The following is an 18,689-nucleotide window of genomic DNA, read 5'->3' on the forward strand; positions in this document are numbered from 1 at the left end:
CTTCTCTGAGACCTCCCACAAAACACCCAACCAAGGCCTTCTCCGGCCATCCATGTACTCCGGTCGCCATTCTTTCGAATTCGAGCTAGTAGTCTGCTACTGTCCCAGTCTGTTTTAGTCGAGTGAGGAGTTCATCGTAATCCACGAACGTCATCGGCCCAAAACGGATGCACAGAGCTTCCATGAACTCCGCCCAAGTTACTTGAGGATGGGTTTGTCAATACCACTAGAGCCAGAGAATAGCGTCTCCTAGGTGAATGGAGGCGATGGCGACGCGCTGGTGTGCAGGAGTTTCATGATACTCAAAGAATCTCTCTGCTCTGAAGATCCAAGGAATGGGATCTCCACTGGAATAGTTTGGAAAATTGATTTTAGTAACCTTTCCGGCAGGGTAACCCCCAGTTCCCTAGCTACCGGAAACAGAGGCGTCGGCCCCTGTTGGCTGACTGGTCTCGTCGGACTGTTGTTGGGAGGCGAGGTTAGAGATGACCACCTTGAGATCCCTGAGTTCGTTCAGTACTTGGTGGAACCCAATCTCAAGTTGGTCGACTCTGTCTTCCATGGTAGAGGATCTTGTCTGCAGCATAGCTGGTCTGCAACCTTGCTCTGATACCAACTTGGTGAGATACCGCTCACCTCATAAGCCCCTTCGAGGGTGGCTTAACCTCCTAAAATAGAAAGTGGAGAGGAAGAAGAGAAGGGAAGGTAAGAAAAGAGGGATTCAATGAGAGAGAAACATGGGATATTCATTCCTGCCTTTCATTGTAAGAGTATGGCCTTATATAGCTAGCCTACAGATGTAATCATAGAGGGAATATCCTCTGATTGGCAGGATAACTAACTCTGGGAAATATCATGGAGGGAATAACTTCTATCGGCAGAATCACCCTCTCTGTGTGTAACTAATTCTGAGGCTCTGTTGCCTGTCCTTTCTGCCTCCTTGAGTACTGCTGATGGGTAGTGGCCTGCTCCACTCCCTTTGTTGGGTTCAGGGAAGGTATTTGGGTCCCAACAAAAACCCTCTTTAAATATGGGCCACTTAGGATAGGACTCAGAATGGACCTTATATAGGGATCATGGATTCAGTTTATGCGAAAGATGAAGGCCCTATGCACTTTGGCCCAACAAAACCTAAGGAGGCTAACTTCTATTACATTAATACAACTCTCTTGCAAAGACAACTAACCTGAATAACAAATATAAATTGATTAAAGGCAAAAAATCATGCCATTAATCTGAGAAATAAATAAATAAATAACAACTTCCAAAATCTAGACTTCAACAAAGTTGTTGAATAAGCTGTCAGAGGACACCACATACAAACTAGACAAATATGGTTAATGAAAGCTCAACAAACTGTTCAGACTTCAAATTAGTCAGTGCCCCAAACATTCCACATGATGGGCTGCCATTTTAAGCATGCTTTCTATTGAATTAAATCAAGCCAGGCTTTGAAGTAAAGGTTATGTAACTCAACAGTCAACACCAGAAGACAATTGTCCAATTCTACAAGGATTTAGGGAAAAGATATCTGAGCCATAAATGGAGAAGGGACAAAGAATGGATAAGTTTGGAGAAAGAATCTTGAACAGATTAAAGTATGAATTGCATTCTACACTATCAAAGTATTTAGTTAGTTAATTTCTAAACAACTTGATTGGCTACCTTCAAAACAACTTGATTAGAACCTTTTAAGAAACCAAGTAAATATTATCACAAAAATTTAAAAAATAAAAGTACTTCGAAATGTCAAGGACTAAAAACCAAATAGTGGTTCTGTGGCTGTATACTGATTTATTTTAGCCACTTTTCAACTCAGAAAGAGGAGAGATAATATCTATTGTTCTAAGTGAGAGACTCCATACCCGAACGAGTTTGTAGGTCGATGCGTTCTCTTTTTCACTTGGAGTCATGGAAGTGTTTCCAGATGCATCTTCCATAGTTCCACATCCAATTTTTTTTTGTTGATTTCCAAACATTTTCTTAAATGCCAGTCATACTGGTAATCATGAGAAGGAACCAGGAAAAAGAATCACCACTTAGCATTCATAGATTCGTATAAGCCATTCCTGCAATGTGCATCCAAAGAAAAGCAATGACAAGTTATGAGGCCCATCACTAAAAAGCTATGAAAAAACAAGATCATTGGCATGCGAAATATAAGAATCTCAGCTTACAAGTAGTCAATAAACTAATTGATAAACATCATAAATTTTATTTATAAATATATCCTTCTATTTCAACTCAAATAAAATTAATCATGGAAAGTAGCAATTCTGTATATGTGTATTTCTATGTAAGCATGTAGTCTGTTTTCCTTTTCTTCTTCTACTCATATATCAAAATTTAGGTCACATTTTTGTCAAGGACCATACAACTACACCAAACATTTTTCATCCAAAACTTGTTGAAAAGCAGCTGCTAACATAGTTATTTGATGTATAAAGTGTACTATCCAAAAAAAAAGCCAGTCCAAACTTCAGCCCAGAAGTGGATAGTTCATTGGTTCTTTAGTTGTTTTCCCAATTTTAAACAAGGGCTTCTGGAAAAATGAGTATTGCTTTGTAGTCAATCAGTTCTCCATGGCTCCATGCACTAGGAGGCACCGATTTCCAAGCTTCCAACAAAGAAAAAGGTAGCACGTTTTTTTTGGAGGGGGTTATAGTAATAATTTATTGTACTTGTATTTTGTTGATACTCTTTATTTGCAATTCCATGCCAACTTTCAGACTTATAGTTGTTATTCCTTCTTTCAAATTTTTGTAGTCACTAGTGTTTCTGCCTATTTCACGCACACAACTCCAATAAATTAAATGATGATTCATATGAGGTGTGCATATGTAAGAATAATTAATACAACCGATCACATTAGGGAGGCAATAATTATGTCATCTGATTCCAATAGTTGTGTGCATCCGTTGATAATAATGCATCATCGATTCCACAAAATTAAACATCACTATGCTGACAATTGCAATTATCAGTTTAAAACCATAAATCACTGTCAGTCACCATTGTCAATATTATTGTCATCCTTACCACTCTGGTATTTATTATATACAACCTCAGCTTGTAACCTTTTTCTCTTTCTTTTTTCCTTCTACATTTTGGGGGCATGGGAGAGTGAGGTGGGAATTTGTTAGACGGTGAGGCCGGGTCCTAAACCAGGAATTTAGTAGGAATATCAAACACTTTACCAATTTAATATGCAGGTCAAGAGCCCGTCTGAGACCATGCATTATCGTCATTGTCATCAAATCATTACATGAATATTACTAATAATTACCAAAACGCGTCCATCAAAAAGATGATGCAGCAACACCAAAACGCATCCATCAAAGATGATGCCGTATTCGTGCATGTATGCAACACCAAATAAATCTAAAAATGATGCCGCAATACGCATTTCTCAAATAAAAGATGAAACGGAAAGCCAAAATCTAATTACAACGGAACCGAAGTTCACGCGAACAACAAAACTTCCATCTTCAGCACTCCAACAAAACAAGTACTGCATACTGAAGATTCTCACAAATTCAAGTATATGACTGAAAAAAGTGCACACAACACAATGCTGCAATCATTCCAGTTGACATAAAGAATAGCCGTCCAAGGCGAAAACTTCAAGAACATAGCTTGGAAGGAGAAAAAATAAGAAAATAAACCACACAAGGATGTCGAAAAAGCATACCTGATTCAACAATCGAAAAGAACCAAAAATGAGCTGAAACAAACACAAACACATACTGAAACGCTTACTCAAAGAAAGATCAAAGCGTGAAGAGATTACAGAAGAAGAAACGAAGAAATCTTACCTCGTGATGTAAGCGAGATCCCGAGCGAATGTTCGACACGGAAAAGCCAAAAACCGCCAAAGTGAAAGCAAACGAGAGCAAGCGAGCCGGCGAGTGAGTGAGAGAGAGAGAGAGAGAAAAGAGAGGGAAACCAAAAGTAAAGAGGAGAGATGATAGTAGTTAGCTAAGGTGCTTTACCTTTTTCTGCGATGGACGGACTCCAAATATTTTATTCAAAATGAAATCATAATCCTCGTTTTAAGTCCGCTGCGTGGACATGAGGCGACAGAAAGGACGGGTAAATGTCTTTGCCGTCCACGTAGATGACGACGTTAGTACTTGTCTGTGACGTGTGAAACGGCGCCGTTAATGTAGCGTAGAAGAAATGCGGCGAATATTTATTAGGATTTTCTACCGAAAATAAATTATTTATTGCCGTCTAATCCTGCAATTAATCAAACCTTAAATCACGTGATGCGACTCCAATTGACTCCCTCTGACGAATGACGAATCTCCTTTTTCTCTGCCTTCGGTCTTGTTTCTTTGCGCGGACCAAACCTGGACCAGTTAGGGGTGTGTGATTCCATGCTGGAAATCAGATTTGCTACTAATATAGCGCGCTTCACACAAACCGTGCAGCCGTGCAATGGGAATATCTTTAGTTCTATGATATCATTCATGGGAAACTATTCTCAATGCACGGCTGAAAGTGCAAGATTGGTATCAAGCGCGTTCTGTGAGCAAATCCGGATTCTACATGCTGCTGACCCAAATTAGATCTTATGATTCTCACATTCAGCTCCTAATCAGGGCCGTCTGATGCGAAAAAAATTAAATCCCACGATCCTCACGTTTGTTCGGAACCAACCGTCAGATGGGCTTGTAGTTCACTTGATCTGCATCGTGGAAGTTAGTCCCTGTCAAGATTACAGAGTTGGGCCCAATGTTCAGTGCATCTCATGACCACGTTATTCTTTGTACGGTCAAAAAAGGAGCAGATCCCAATTCAATGCGGGTAAAAAGTGTCAAATGGAATTGGTCTCATTATTAAAAAATAGGGTAAATTGATTGATGGTGGCCATGTTTCTGTTCAACCCCATGCTTAAACCGGCCCGAACTCCGCAGGACAAAATGTTTATCCTCAACGTAACATCATCCGTCTCTACACATATACCGGATCAGCCCCCACAACGTCCCACACACATCCCCGCCGTGGCGAGATTGTTTGATTATATTGGAAGCGAATTGGACCGATTCAGTTGGGAGCAGATCCCAACTCAGAGTGAGTCCGGATTGAGTTGGGAGCAGATCCCGTAAGAGTGTCAATCATAACCACGTGGAAAATTTATAAGCCACAGGGACTGACAGAATATTCCTTATACGTGGTCTTTTCTATACGCGTGGCATCGACGTGCATTGGTAAATACGTAGATCATCATGATGATTCTTATTGTAAGCTCTGCATTTTCTGTTTATGGCTAACCATATAAAATTTGTCTTCATTATTGCAGTAAAAAGGCAGATGCAAGTGAGAGTAAAAAGATGAAAATACATATTTGGATTTTAATTTCTTATTCTAAATTCTAATGTACAATTATAGTGTCTCGTGGGTATATATATGCGTGGGGCAGTGTCAACTGTGGGTAGAAGCTTAAGGTCTGGATCTACCTATAAGCTGACAAGACACCACTACCACATATTGGGAACATCACAATTGCCATTTATGGGAGATATTTCTGGGTACATGTGGACTGGATCTGTTCATACAAAAATTGTACCAACACATTCCAACATAATATATATCCAATCCACACATGGCATCCCCATTGTACGTAGCGAATTTGAGCTTCTCTAGGTAAAAAAGTTAGAGAGAATCAAATAGATAAGTAATGGTATACCCTCGTATGGGTTGCCAAAAGGAACAATCTCTTAGAGAAGGTGCACCTTATTAAAAGAATTTTATAAAGGAATGATTTTCTTTTTTTATAAGTTTTCATCTCAAAAAATGTGCCCACCAAAGAAGAAGGTCAAAAATTGTTGGCGAGGTCACCATCCAACTTCCTTGTGTTTGATAGTATGGAATTTTGATGGGTTTTTGCGTCTTGTTTGTGTTGGGCAACCAAAACTACTTTTCCTAAAATTTAAAACATTTCAATTCTATAGTTGATGGTTATCATATTTTGTCAGTCCAGTCAGCTTGTTTAATATGTGAAAATGATTAAAGCAAACCAAAGACTATAAGCATACTTAGTCGTTTTTTTATTGCATTGATATAAATTTGTTTTTATTTCTTGTAACTTGTAAGCTCGTGCAAGTGATTGGGTGATTGGGGATTTTAATCCTAATGATATTTTAAATTAAGGCTATGTGTGTTTCAATATAAAAATACGTAGAAAAAGCTCTTGGCCCAAAATATTTGAGAAACTTTTTTATGTTTGTTTTACTATGATATCTTTATTATTCTTCCCACTTATGTTAAGATAAATTGTGGAAAAAGAAAAGAACATATGACATCTTGAAGAAGTTTGGAAAAGTTAATACCCAATTTATAGAGAAATAAATGTAGCTTCCAGTACAGGTGCAACTTGGGTCGGTCCAAATCAAGCTTGAACCGACATAGCCTGTAATTTTGTATGGGATGGGCTTAAATTTTTGGCCTTTAATTTCGATTTGGGCTCAAAAGTTCAAGTTTTTTTATTTAAATTATTTTTTGGGATGAACTTTGACCTAGTCCTTAAGTAGTTCAAACCCAGCCCAGCTGCATACATATCAGATATATACACATACTTGCATATATGCATATATATATGATTTATGTCAAACTTTAGGTTCCATTTGGTTTGTTGGAATAGGGGTTTATAATTGGAATCAAAATGGACCATTTCATTTTTAACTGTTTGATTGGACAGAATCAGAATCCAATTCCCATTCTTGGTGGAATGGCATTCCCCCATTTGAGGGAATGGCCATTCCCTCCCTCTCTATTGGGAATGAAATCTCATTCCAGCTGATTTCAATTCCCATTTCGATTCATGTTTAAACTCTAAACCAAACAAACTATGGGAATATACCATTCCAATTTCGATTCCGATTCCGATTCCGACCATGAACTGAACGAACCCTTAGTTGACTAACCAATTCAAACTTGGTTCAAGCCTAAGCCTAACCCAAATGCATAAATTTCCAATTTTCAATGTAGGCTAAGCTCAATTTGGACAAGTTTGACTTAACCTCCAGCTCGGTCTGGGCTCAGGCCTTAATGTCAGATTCTTAGTAGGGGTGAGCAAGAAAAACCGAAAAACTAACCGAACCAAAAATTCCAGTTAACCAAACTGATCAGTTTGGTTTTGGTTCTATACTTTTAATAAACCAAAGGTATTAGTTCGATTTCAGTTAACCAATATAGAAAACCAATGGTTAACCAAACCAACCGATACACATATATTATATATTTTTTATATTTTACATTTTTATATATTAAAAATTAATAAATATGCATTCTATATAAATATATGTACTTATAATATAATATATTATTTATTATTTTTTTAATATATTTATATATTTATTTATAATATATACTATAAATATAAAAAACCAAAAAACCAATGAACGAAATTGATGGTTAACCGGTTAACCAATTAGCTTCGGTTCGGTTTCTGTATTACTGGTTTTTGGAAAACCAATAATACCCATTTGATTTCAAAAATAGTCCCACAATTCGGTTGACTGAACCATGAGCACCCTTAATTCTTAGGGTTGGGCATAGGTTGAGCTAAAATCTAGTCCACTTGGCTTGCAACCCTACTTTGCAACAAATGGTATGTAAATATTTTATCTCATGGATATGTTAATATGGCCAAGAAGGAATGAAATGAAAAAATGTCCCTACTTATTTTAATTTATTTAAAACAAGGAATTATGAAATTATACATTATTTGTTCATGTATCATTTTTTAAGCCCATCCATTGGGGTTTCTTAAACATAATCTTGAATTCTTAATAAAGCAACCAATATATATACATACCCATTTTTTTAACAGAAATTTGTTTTTAATAACAATCGAAATGCTCCATGATCAACTTGTTCCACCTTTTTTTGGTGCATATATGTGAGGTCCGCTAACCATACCACAAAGAGATTGATATTACATAAATTTGATCATATACCTTCACATTTTAAAGGGTGTTGTCTAATGCACATTTTTTTTCAGTTTGTTTAATGTATTAAGCACATTCATGGGGTCATGAACCAGGTTTTCAAGCCTTTTATTGACCAATGTGTTGTAGTATACTTTAATGATACTCATATATAGCACTGATATGAATTCTCACTTGTTGCATCTTCAAGATATATTCATGATCGTGTGTAGGGAGCAACTTTATGCAACCATGAAAAAATGCATCTTTAGCACTATTATTGCACCATATACATATTGTATGAAGACCAAAAACCAACTTTGTGTTCATAGTTGAAGCGAAAAGAGCATTTGTTGAGATTAAGGCGTAATTGACAACTACACCCGTACTAGCACTTCCAAAATTTGAACCACCCTTTGAAATTTATGTGATGCTTATAAAGTTGGAATCATTGTTGTTCTCAACCAAGGTTGTCAAATCATAGCCTACTAAAGTTAAAAGCTAAGTAGATTATGCCTCAACTACTCAACTTATGATGTACAAGTCTATGCAGTGGTGCATGCACTTTCGTGTTGGTGATGTTATCTCATCTACAAAGAGTTTATCTTATACTTGGGTCATGAGGCACTTAAGCATATTGGAGGATAATAGAAATGAATGCAAGGCACGGGAAATGGGTAACATATCTCTAAGCATACACATTTGTGCTAAAACACAAGTCTGGTGCATGAAATCAAGTTATGGATGTATTAACGAAGGAGAGCCATGTTATTCCCCATTTTAAGCATAAATATCTAGGGTTTGATACTTTATGTGAATTATTTTTCATTAACGTTTATTTTTTCAGCATCATGGGTGATGTAGAAATTAGTATCAAGAAAAATTTTGTAGTACATGATGGCTTTCTCTTAAATGGAACCCACCTTTGTGTACTTGATTGCTCATGGTGACTAAGAATGGCCCAAGAACTACACAATGAGAGACATTTTGAATGAGACAAAATGATCCATCTTGTCTCAATAAATTACTTTTTAGCCCAAGATGATAAGAGACATCATTGGGTTTGTGGAATGTTGTTACACATGCCAACTTGCCAAGTATCTAAGGGGGTAGTGATCAATGTAAGACTACACATGCCACTTCCGGTTCCTAGAGAACCTTGGGTGTATATTTCTATGGTTTTTTTACTCAGTTTTCCACATTTATAGTGGCAAGTAGACTCCATGATGGTGGTAGTATATTACTTTTTTGAAAGATAACTCACTTGGTGGCTTATAGGGTGACCATGGATGTCTCGTTATTTGATAGCTTATTCCTCTAGGAGATTGCCAAACTCCATGCTTCACCATCTTCAATTACTTCAAACAGAGACTCTAAGTCTATATCTCACTTCTGGAGGAGCCTTTGGAGGCTAATGAGTACCCCATTACCAAGGTTTTTAAAACCAAACCAGACAACAAACTGTTCAGGGGTCCAGTTCCCAGGTTGAACGACTTGACCATTCAAACCGAACGAGCAACCCATTCTAACAAAAGAAATAAAAAAAATGGCCAACAACCGTTGGACGGTTTGAACTGTTTGACGACCCGGGTCAGTGGTTTACTAACTAAATCAACGGTTTTTAGCCAAAAAAGATGATTATGGGGTAAAATGGAACCGGTTTCCAATTTTTCTAGTCCATCCGTTTGGTCTGGTCGGGTTTTGAAAACCATGCCCATTACAGTTTAGTAGGTCATACTATCCTTAATTAGATGGTCAGTGGGATCTCTTATTAGCACAAGTTGAGTTTACTTACAATAGGTCAAAAAATAGGAGCATTAGATATAATTCATTTGAGGTTGTATATGGATCCAATCCCTTGTAGCGTTCTCGATCTTGCTACAAATACATGGATGGGCCAAGTTCATGACAAGGCTGATGATTTTCATATAAAAGCTTAAGAATAAAAAAGAAGTCTATGGTAAGTTAAAAGCAACCAATTCCAAATAAGATTGGACCATTTTAGTAGAAGATTGTTTACTGGTTAAATAGTGTGGAAACTAGCACCAAAGAAGATTGGACCGTGTGAGATAGTTGAAATCATCAACGAAAATGCTTACATACTCAAGTTACCTAGCCATATTTGTATCTATGATGTCTTCAATGTTAAACACTTGGTATAGGAGGAGGGTGATCATTTAAATGATGATTTGAATATGAGATTGGATTCTCTTCAACTCAAGGAAGAGCTCAAATCAGCCCCCCACAAGACCGCCACCCACAACATCCCACAACACATCCCCATTGTGTATTGGGAGCATCTCCCGATGATGGCATCAACATTCCTGATATTATCATCGGAAGATGTTCCCAATACACAGCGGGGATGTATTGTGGGACGTTGTGGGGGGGGGGGGGCTGATTCGGTCTCCTTGAGGATGGAGAATGCTAATAAGCTTTATGTAAGTTGGGACCACTCCAGGACATGTAAAAAGTTGGTATGATGCCACCGACCCAGCTAAGTAAACATTTACTAAGTTGGCAAACACCTCCCAAAGTCTTTTGGGGAGGATAGGGAGTGGTTGAATTGCCTTACTTTTTGTTGGACCATGTGTATTTTCTTAGTCTGTATCTTACAATAAATATAGCTATAAATAGCTAAATTTTTGTTTATCTCAAGGAATATATGATGATAAATTTGTACTTCTAAAATATTTATTGTTGCAAGCAAGCATGGTTTTAGAATGTAGCCATTGGAATTATATTGACTTAGAATGGATGCTTTACTATTATTCAACAATACTTATTACCATAAAATGTGAAATAGTAATTGGATGATTGCTCCAAAATGATGTTCATGGCTGTTATTTTGTAGTCATTGAAATTAGACCGATTCATGGGCCAAGCTTGGGTTTAACTTTAGCCAAAATTTAATCGGGCCTTGCCTAAAGCAATGTAAAATGTTCATGGGCCCAGCCTGTGAATAGGTCTAATCAAGGTTAGGGCATCTTTGAAAAAAGGAACACATTTCTTGTCAGAGGATTATCATTAATTAAATTCTACCCCATCAGCATCACATTGCAAGTTCAGTACATTGAAAAGGAAGGTGTGGATTGGGAATCATTTCTTTTACGTTCATTTTATTAAGATTCAGTTAGAAAATAGGAGAAAAATAGAAAGTTAAAGGAAAGTACTAATGCAGAACAAGTTGCCGAAAAAGTTTTAGAAGTCCAAGAATAATAAGAAAATAAGAAAATAGACTATGAAACTTCAAATGGCCATAGCCTTTGACTTGGACATCTGTTTTCAACATATAACATGTCAACACGATTGTCTCAATGAGTACTAAGTACTAACAAATCAATTTAAAAGTGGACTTTCCTAGAAACGTTTTTTATAGTAAGTTTGTATATCTCTGCTGCTTTAGCATATTTTAAATTTGAATTTTTAGGGAGCCTTTTCAATAAATTATTATGTTTTAGAGAGTTTGAGTCCAATTAGAAGACTTACTATTTTTGGTAATTTTACTATTTTCAAAAAAAGTAGGAAATTGCTTATAAATTGGTCATTGTACAAGCTCGAATTCAATGAATTGAATATAACTTTCTTTAAGATTTCATATATTTCCCCTTGTGGAATCAAGGCTGTTTTGGGAAGAGGATAATTATCTTCTTTCTTTATGCTTTCTGCTACTTCAAGTTCTCAAGGAGTTTCACAAAAATTCACTAACACAATTGCAGCAAATTTTTAAGTTTGGCTTTAACATTAATCAACATGGTTGGTTTTGTTTTTGAAAACAAAAATAAACAAAATTATATTGATGTTGAACAACCCCTTTCAAAAACAAAACAAAAGCATGTTATTTAACTACCCTTACTAATGCTCCTTTTGGTTGTCCTAATCATTTGATAATGGAATTAATGGGGGCCATCAATACATGATTTTACATGCAACAAAAACATCATTTGTTTTTTTCTCCCTATAATTCATCGTATTGCCCTTGTAGTTTGCACATTACTATGACACCCCTGTAGACATCCAGTTTACTTAATAGGGGTTTTTCATCCCAAAAAATGCCCCTAGCAAGTCCCATATGATGATTGGAGATTTGGGGGGCATTCTTTTTTTTTTTGGATTTTGAGTGAACCAAGAATCTCATGTTCCTTTTTTCAGATTTATGTGGGGATCGAGGAAAGTTTGTTTTCCTAGGTATCATATCTTAGGTGGATAAATAATTTTCTCACATGGGGGAAAAGTTGCCAATATTTGAATGGGACAAAAGTGCCCCTTTTAATAATATTTTTTTTATGGGTAAAATGGGCATTGCCTTATTTACATGGGAAATAAAAGAACATGGGTGAATGCACTTACCCGGTTAAGTGCTTCCCAGAAAAAAGCTTACCTAGGTAATTGCATTTATCCGAGTAACTTACCGAAAAGTGAACATGACCTTGGAGTAAGAAAAGTAGAAAACCCTCCTCATTCTCCTCTTCCTTCTTCTATTGATTCAAATGGGGTTTGTTATTTAGCAGCTGATATCCTATCTTGATTGCAATCCTCCCAAGTCCCAGCTCGTATCCAGGGTGACACTATGAAGCACCGCCATGGTTCACATGGGTCTGCCCCTGCTACCCGCCAACCCTACTCTTTCCCATGCAATTGTATTTATTTGTTTGCCTCTCTAGCCTTCTTCCTCTCTGTCCACACCTCTATTTGCCAACCAGTCCATTGTTCCATTGCCTTCTTAGCGAATATGAATATAGGAAATGCATGTATTCATGGCTCACTCTGGAAACTTGCACACATCTAGATATAGAGGTGCACATCCACAAAATTATGTCATTTTACCAAAAGGCAATAGAATTTTTAGGGCTTTATTGTTCACTCCACCCATAAACTTTAGCACAGTTGGAACATTAACATGTGGAGGAATGAACCAAAATTCATGGGGGTAGTGAGTTAGAGTTGGAGTTGATGATAAATAAAATCCAAAAACCTAATAAAAATCCTTGAGGTGAACTGAACTCTAAGGCCATGTTTGGTTCAATTCTCATTCTTACTGAAGAGATAAAATTCTAACATGGACAATAATGAGTAAAAATTGGTAAAATGAGAAAATATTGTTATAAACCAAACACTTTTTTCCTAAGAATGATTTTTTTTTCAAACTGACAAGTGTCATATGTTGCTCATTTTCATTCTTAAAAAAACTGTACTGGTATTCATAAACCTCCAGCTTAGGTCTCCAAAACTGTTAGCATAGATGTTTATTAGTGGATGATCAACCGTAAATGTTTACCAGTTGGCATAGATGTTTTATAAAAGTACTTTTATAAAAGTTCTTTCGTAAAAGTGCTTTCATAAAAGTACTTTCCTAAAAGTGTTTTCATAAAAGTACTTTCATAAAAGTGTTTTTATAAAAGTGTTTTTATAAAAGTGCTTTTGTAAAAGTCTTTTTATTAAAGTGCTTTCATGAAGTGCTTTAATGGAAAAAGTACTTTTATAAAAGTGATTTCATAAAAGTACTTTACTTTCACAAAGTACCTTTTCATAAATTTACTTTTATAAAAGTGCTTTCATGTAAAAGTACTTTTATAAAAGTGCTTTTTCAAAAGTAAACATCTATGGTAGAAGTTTTGTAGGCGAGCAAGATGGGGCATGATTATTTTTCATGTTGTAGGGTACTCAATTTTTGTGCTATGGAGCTGATTTTTCATTCTAAAAAGAATGTGGTTCATGGCAAGAATTTTGTAACCAAACACTCTAAGGTCATTCATTCTTGCCCATTCTTGCCTAGAATGAGCAAGAATTAAATGAATGAGGCCTAGAGCAGTGAACCAAACATGGCCTAAATTTCCCTAAATTTTTTCGATATCAAATCTACGCCCCACAGAGGGCCCCCCACATGTACATCTTAGTGTGTATTAGGAATATCTCCTAAAGTTGTTAATGGGAGATGTTCTCTCGATGTTCTTCAGTTATCTAACATGCAACCTGTGCATTTGGAAAAGCAGAATGTACCACCTTTTAAGATTGGAATATTTCCATCAGCATTCCAACAATACCAATAGCTCTAACTTTAAGTGGTCTAGTTAATCAAGCATGTACCACTTTGTTGGTAAGGTTTTGAATTCGAGACTGGAGAGGGTTTTCCTCATCTTCAAACAATGTCTCTTCCTCTTTGATCAAGGGTTTGTAGTGGTTCCTATCAAGCAAGAGTTTCAATGGACTGCTCCAATCAAGCATGTACCACTTTGTTGGTAAGGTTTTGAATTCGAGACTGGAGAGGGTTTTCCTCATCTTCAAACAATGTCTCTTCCTCTTCGATCCAAGGTTTGTAGTGATTCCTATCAAGCAAGAGTTTCAATGGACTGCTCCAACTCTACTCATAAACAGTGGTGGATCCAAGACCTTTGATTAGTGGGGGCACACTTCTGGCCTCACCTCTTAGGCCTTTTAAAGTCATGAAAAAAAAATACCTCATTTAAGAAGTCAAATTTTATTTGACGCCCTATTATTTTACTTAAGTGGGGGCAATTGTAAAAAAATTTAATTTCTTCATATACATATAAACCATTTTTAAATCTCAATAGGGGCAATTGCTCATGACACTGGCTTCTACGTAGATCCACCACTGCTCATAAAGTTTTGAATAGTAAACCAGAAAGGATTCGGTGTTCGCCCATTCTCGACTTCATTAAAAATATGAAAAGATGAGCAAAATTATCAAGGATGAAATTGATTATTTCGATCAAACAACCTGTAAGGATATCAATTGTCAATTTGCATTTTTGTTTGAGGGACAAAACAATAAGTAAATTGGGTGAAACCTATGAGGAATGTCTTACTAAAATGCAAACTATTAGAGGATGTTTTAGTTAATATGGTTTACTAAAGGGTGTCTTAGTAAATGATCCTTTTATTTATTTTTGACTGTAATGATTGGTGAATGAAATTAAATAGATTGGATTGGCAAAACAAGATTTATGCAGGCAACCCCATATAGTTGGGATAAGGCATGGATGATGATGATGATGTCGCAAATGAAATTAATGGGTTTGCCATGAAAAAAGTGAAAAAAAGAAGAAGATTGTCAATATCAATACTAATCACCAATGCCTTCTCTTCTTTGGTTTTATAATCAACATTAAAATTACAAAAAATGTAGCAAAAGCACTATGGCTCAGCTTGGGAAGAGTACAAATACAAATATGAACAGTGCAAATCATGGTTTTAAAAAATGACCCAGAAATGAAACAGTTTTGGCCACCAGTTTTTGGGTCAACAGTTTAACTATTCGGTTCAAACATGATGGCTTGTTCTGCCAAAAAATAAAAAAAAATAAAAAAATGGTCAAAAACCGTTGAAGGGGTTGATGGGTCGATGACTCGACCGCTTGGATCAATGAGTTGTTGACTGATTCAATGATTTTTGGCCAAAGACCGGCTTTGGGGTAAAACAGAACCAGTTGCCTGGATGGTTTTGAGGCCAAACAATTCAACTGTCCGGGGTTAGTGGCGGTTTGAAAACCATGGTGCAAATATAGGTTTTGAAATACAAAATACAAGGCTTTGAACCGTATATATTCATATTTGCACCTTTGGAAACAACATTTCTAAACTTTTTATTTGCACCATACATATTTGTATTTGTACTCTTCCTAAATTAAACCTAGCTCAGTTTGGAAAGAGTACAAATACAATTACGTATAATGCATATATATACAAAATACAAGGTTTTGCACTCTACATATTTGTATTTCTACTCCTTCCAAAAAGACTTATTTTGGAAAGAAACAAATACAAATACAAATACAAATACATTCAAAACACAAGGTTTTGCACCTTGCATATTTGTATTTGTACTCCTTCCAAACTGAGCTTAAATCTCCTGTTAATAAATCACAGTGACTGTTTGGGAGGATTTCTAAGGTTGGTCCCACACCAACAGTCTATAATTTATGCTTCCGAAATCAGCTGTTGGTAAATAATTTGGATTAGCTGAATGTTGTGTACTAAGGATGTGAGACCAATGATAATGCCCTACACCAATGATAAAATACCTGGGTTCTACACTGAGCTTGAATGGTTGTGGGCCTATAATCTATGCTTCATAAAGGCTGTTTGCTTCAGCTTCTTTGAATGGCTTATCCAATCGCTCCAAAGCAGCTGAATCAGATTAGCTAAATCTTCAGATCAGCCCTCAATAAGATTGAAAGGACTTCCAATGAAGCACTTGTGGATAACTTAACTTTAGACACATGGGCAATAAGTTTTTCATCAGCTAATTATTTGGCGCAGCGGCTTAAGTTGGCCATTTGAAGTACAATGGTTTCTGACGTTCTGAGGTTGGGCTCTGCACATACAATCTATAAGCTATGCTTGCTTGGTAAAAAACAGTATGGAGAGTACAAATCAGATGTCCGTCCGTCATTTGGAGGGTTATCTACTTCAACCTCTTTAAATAGCTTATTTAGGATGATTTGAAGCAGTTCAATGTTGGAGAAACCACTAAAAGAAAATTTAATGAAAAGCCTCTCTTTTTTGGCTTAAGGATAGCAAATTTAAGCTTTTCTGGGTTTTAAACCAAACACTGCTTGTAGACTGTCTGGGTAGAATCCACCTCACAAAAGCCAAAAGCCACTACAGGAATGCCCTCTGAAATGGCAATGGAGGAGTGAGGGGGCAAGATTTATCATTTGGGCCTTTGGGTATGTGATTAGGAGCATTCGATTCTAATACAAGGCAATTTACAAAAACAGTGAAAATTTCCCAAAGATGAGTTGTCCTACAAATGCAAATATGTAAAACTTAAATACATACAAAATATAAGGTTTTTCACTCTACATATTTGCATTTGTACTCTTTCCAAACTCAGCCTTAGGCTTTAAAAGGTTCCATATATTGATACACCCGATACACATGAATAGGTGGATTGTACACGTTTCAGGTGACCACTGACCAATAGGTGGATCGTACACATGAATGGGCCAACAAATAAATATACTTTGTTTATTTATTTTTGTTTCAGATTTTTAAGGGGATTATAAAAAGTTCTTTTGACATTTGAAAACATCAGAATCCCATAACTCGTTTAATGTTTCCATGGCCCATCGATATGATATGATAATGAGTTAATGTTAACACACTATCAATGCCAGTTTCTAATAGGTAGCTGCAAATCCTTTAACTTTACCAGTATCGTTCCCCCTAATTCTTAACGAGTTAATGTTAGTTAGCACGTCAAAGAGAATTTGACCCAACTTCGACTCCGGATCTCCTGTCCACGAAAATTCTGATCACGTCTATTCACAACATACTATCCCCATGAATTGGGAACATCTTCCCCTACATAATACCATGTAGGAGGATGAGATGTTCTCCATATGTGGCTCTGATGTCATGTGGGTAGACGTGGGCAGAATTTGTGAGCAGGAGATCCAAACTCTCCAACTTCAGGTATCTTTGGGATGACGACAGCCACATGTTTTAACAAGGTTCTAAAAGTCGATATGGAGACAGATTATCCACCAGTTTTTGGGTCAACAGTTGATCGCCCAGATTGAACGGTTCAAATGATTGAGTTATTTTTAATATGTATTTAAAATCTTAGCCTTTAGATTAACATATTAGGGTAAAGATAGATGATGGATCAGTAATATATAGAATAATTTTGATTTTTTTAGTCAACTCTCAACCATTGCTTCTAACATGTTTCTTTTTTTATATTTAACATTTTTGTTATTTTAGTTTAAAAAATAATTTTGATTTTTTTTATTATTAAACTGGAAACCATTGGCCAAGTTGGGTGGTTTAATGGATCAGCTGTTTAGGCCCTGTTCATTCTTCGGATTCTGAAGAGGGAGCGGGGGGGTTGATTAGTGGCACTGTGATTCCCATTGACCATTTTTCTCATGTTTGTTTTTCGGATTTGCATGAGGCCCATGGACAAACCACTTTCCCTGGGTATCATTTACGAGGGAGTAACTTCCCTTGGGGGGAAGTTGACAAAACGTGTTGAGACAATTTTGCCTATTTTAACAATGGCTTTTTACTTGGGAATCAAAAGAACACTAATAAGTTCACTAACTTGGGTAAGTGTTTCCTAAGTAACTTATTATCCGGGTAAGTAAACTTACAAGGTTAATAACTTTCTAAAAATCTAATGAAACAATAACACTTGTCTGGATAAGTAAAGTAAATCTTTTTTAAAAATGAACAAAGCCATATACACAAATCTAATGACCTTGTTATAGATTACATGCACCTTAGTAGTGAACAATTTCGGCTAATGAACATGATGACGCTCAGGTAGCTAGTAGAATACTCAGTTTATTTGCAGCATTCAATACCTCGCAATAGATATCGGCCATTTCTTTGCTTCATTTTATTTATATGTCCTTTTGTTAAAAAATGTGAACGTTTTTGTTTCCGTTTGTTTTCAAAATTGCCACATCAGCAAAGAACATGTTTGCTAACTTTGTTTTTATTTTGAAAGATGGTTTTGTTATTTGTTTTTTCAAACCATGTTTATAAAGCAAAAACAAATTGTCACTCTTCAAACTTTCGAAAACCAAAAACATATACATAATCAAGAACATGTTTTCTGTGTTTTAGTTTTGAGAAACGATCTGCTTTTAAACCAGATGGCTTTGATTTGTTTTTGAAATTGGCAACATGAAAAACAATTTAAGTTGGAGAACGCCCCCCTACATATATATCTTCCATGTCTAAGTATTCACCTTCTAAAATCAATTTATAGCTCTGCAAGGCTACT

At 36.3% G+C, this 18,689-nt stretch overlaps 1 protein-coding gene across 3 annotated transcripts in view; it reads right to left on the reverse strand.

Annotated features, from left to right (window-relative positions):
• Window positions 1-4,016, reverse strand: part of LOC148870854 (uncharacterized) — a 38,192-nt gene extending 34,176 nt beyond the window's left edge. The window contains exons 1-3 of one of the 3 annotated variants that reach the window (XM_088972835.1): window positions 3,816-4,016; window positions 3,692-3,724; window positions 1,866-2,069 (exon numbers count right to left, since the gene is read on the reverse strand). In XM_088972835.1, the coding sequence (XP_088828961.1) occupies window positions 1,866-1,979 (114 nt within the window). In that variant the 5' untranslated portion in view covers window positions 1,980-2,069; window positions 3,692-3,724; window positions 3,816-4,016. The remainder of the gene's footprint in view (window positions 1-1,865; window positions 2,070-3,691; window positions 3,725-3,815) is intronic. The other 2 variants (XM_088972837.1, XM_088972836.1) reach the window with 2 other exon arrangements.
• Window positions 4,017-18,689: the final 14,673 nt, after the last annotated feature.

Source organism: Nelumbo lutea, chromosome 2 (assembly GCF_056320005.1).
Source record: "Nelumbo lutea isolate HS-2025 chromosome 2, American lotus-T2T, whole genome shotgun sequence".
NCBI classification, from domain to species: domain Eukaryota; kingdom Viridiplantae; phylum Streptophyta; class Magnoliopsida; order Proteales; family Nelumbonaceae; genus Nelumbo; species Nelumbo lutea.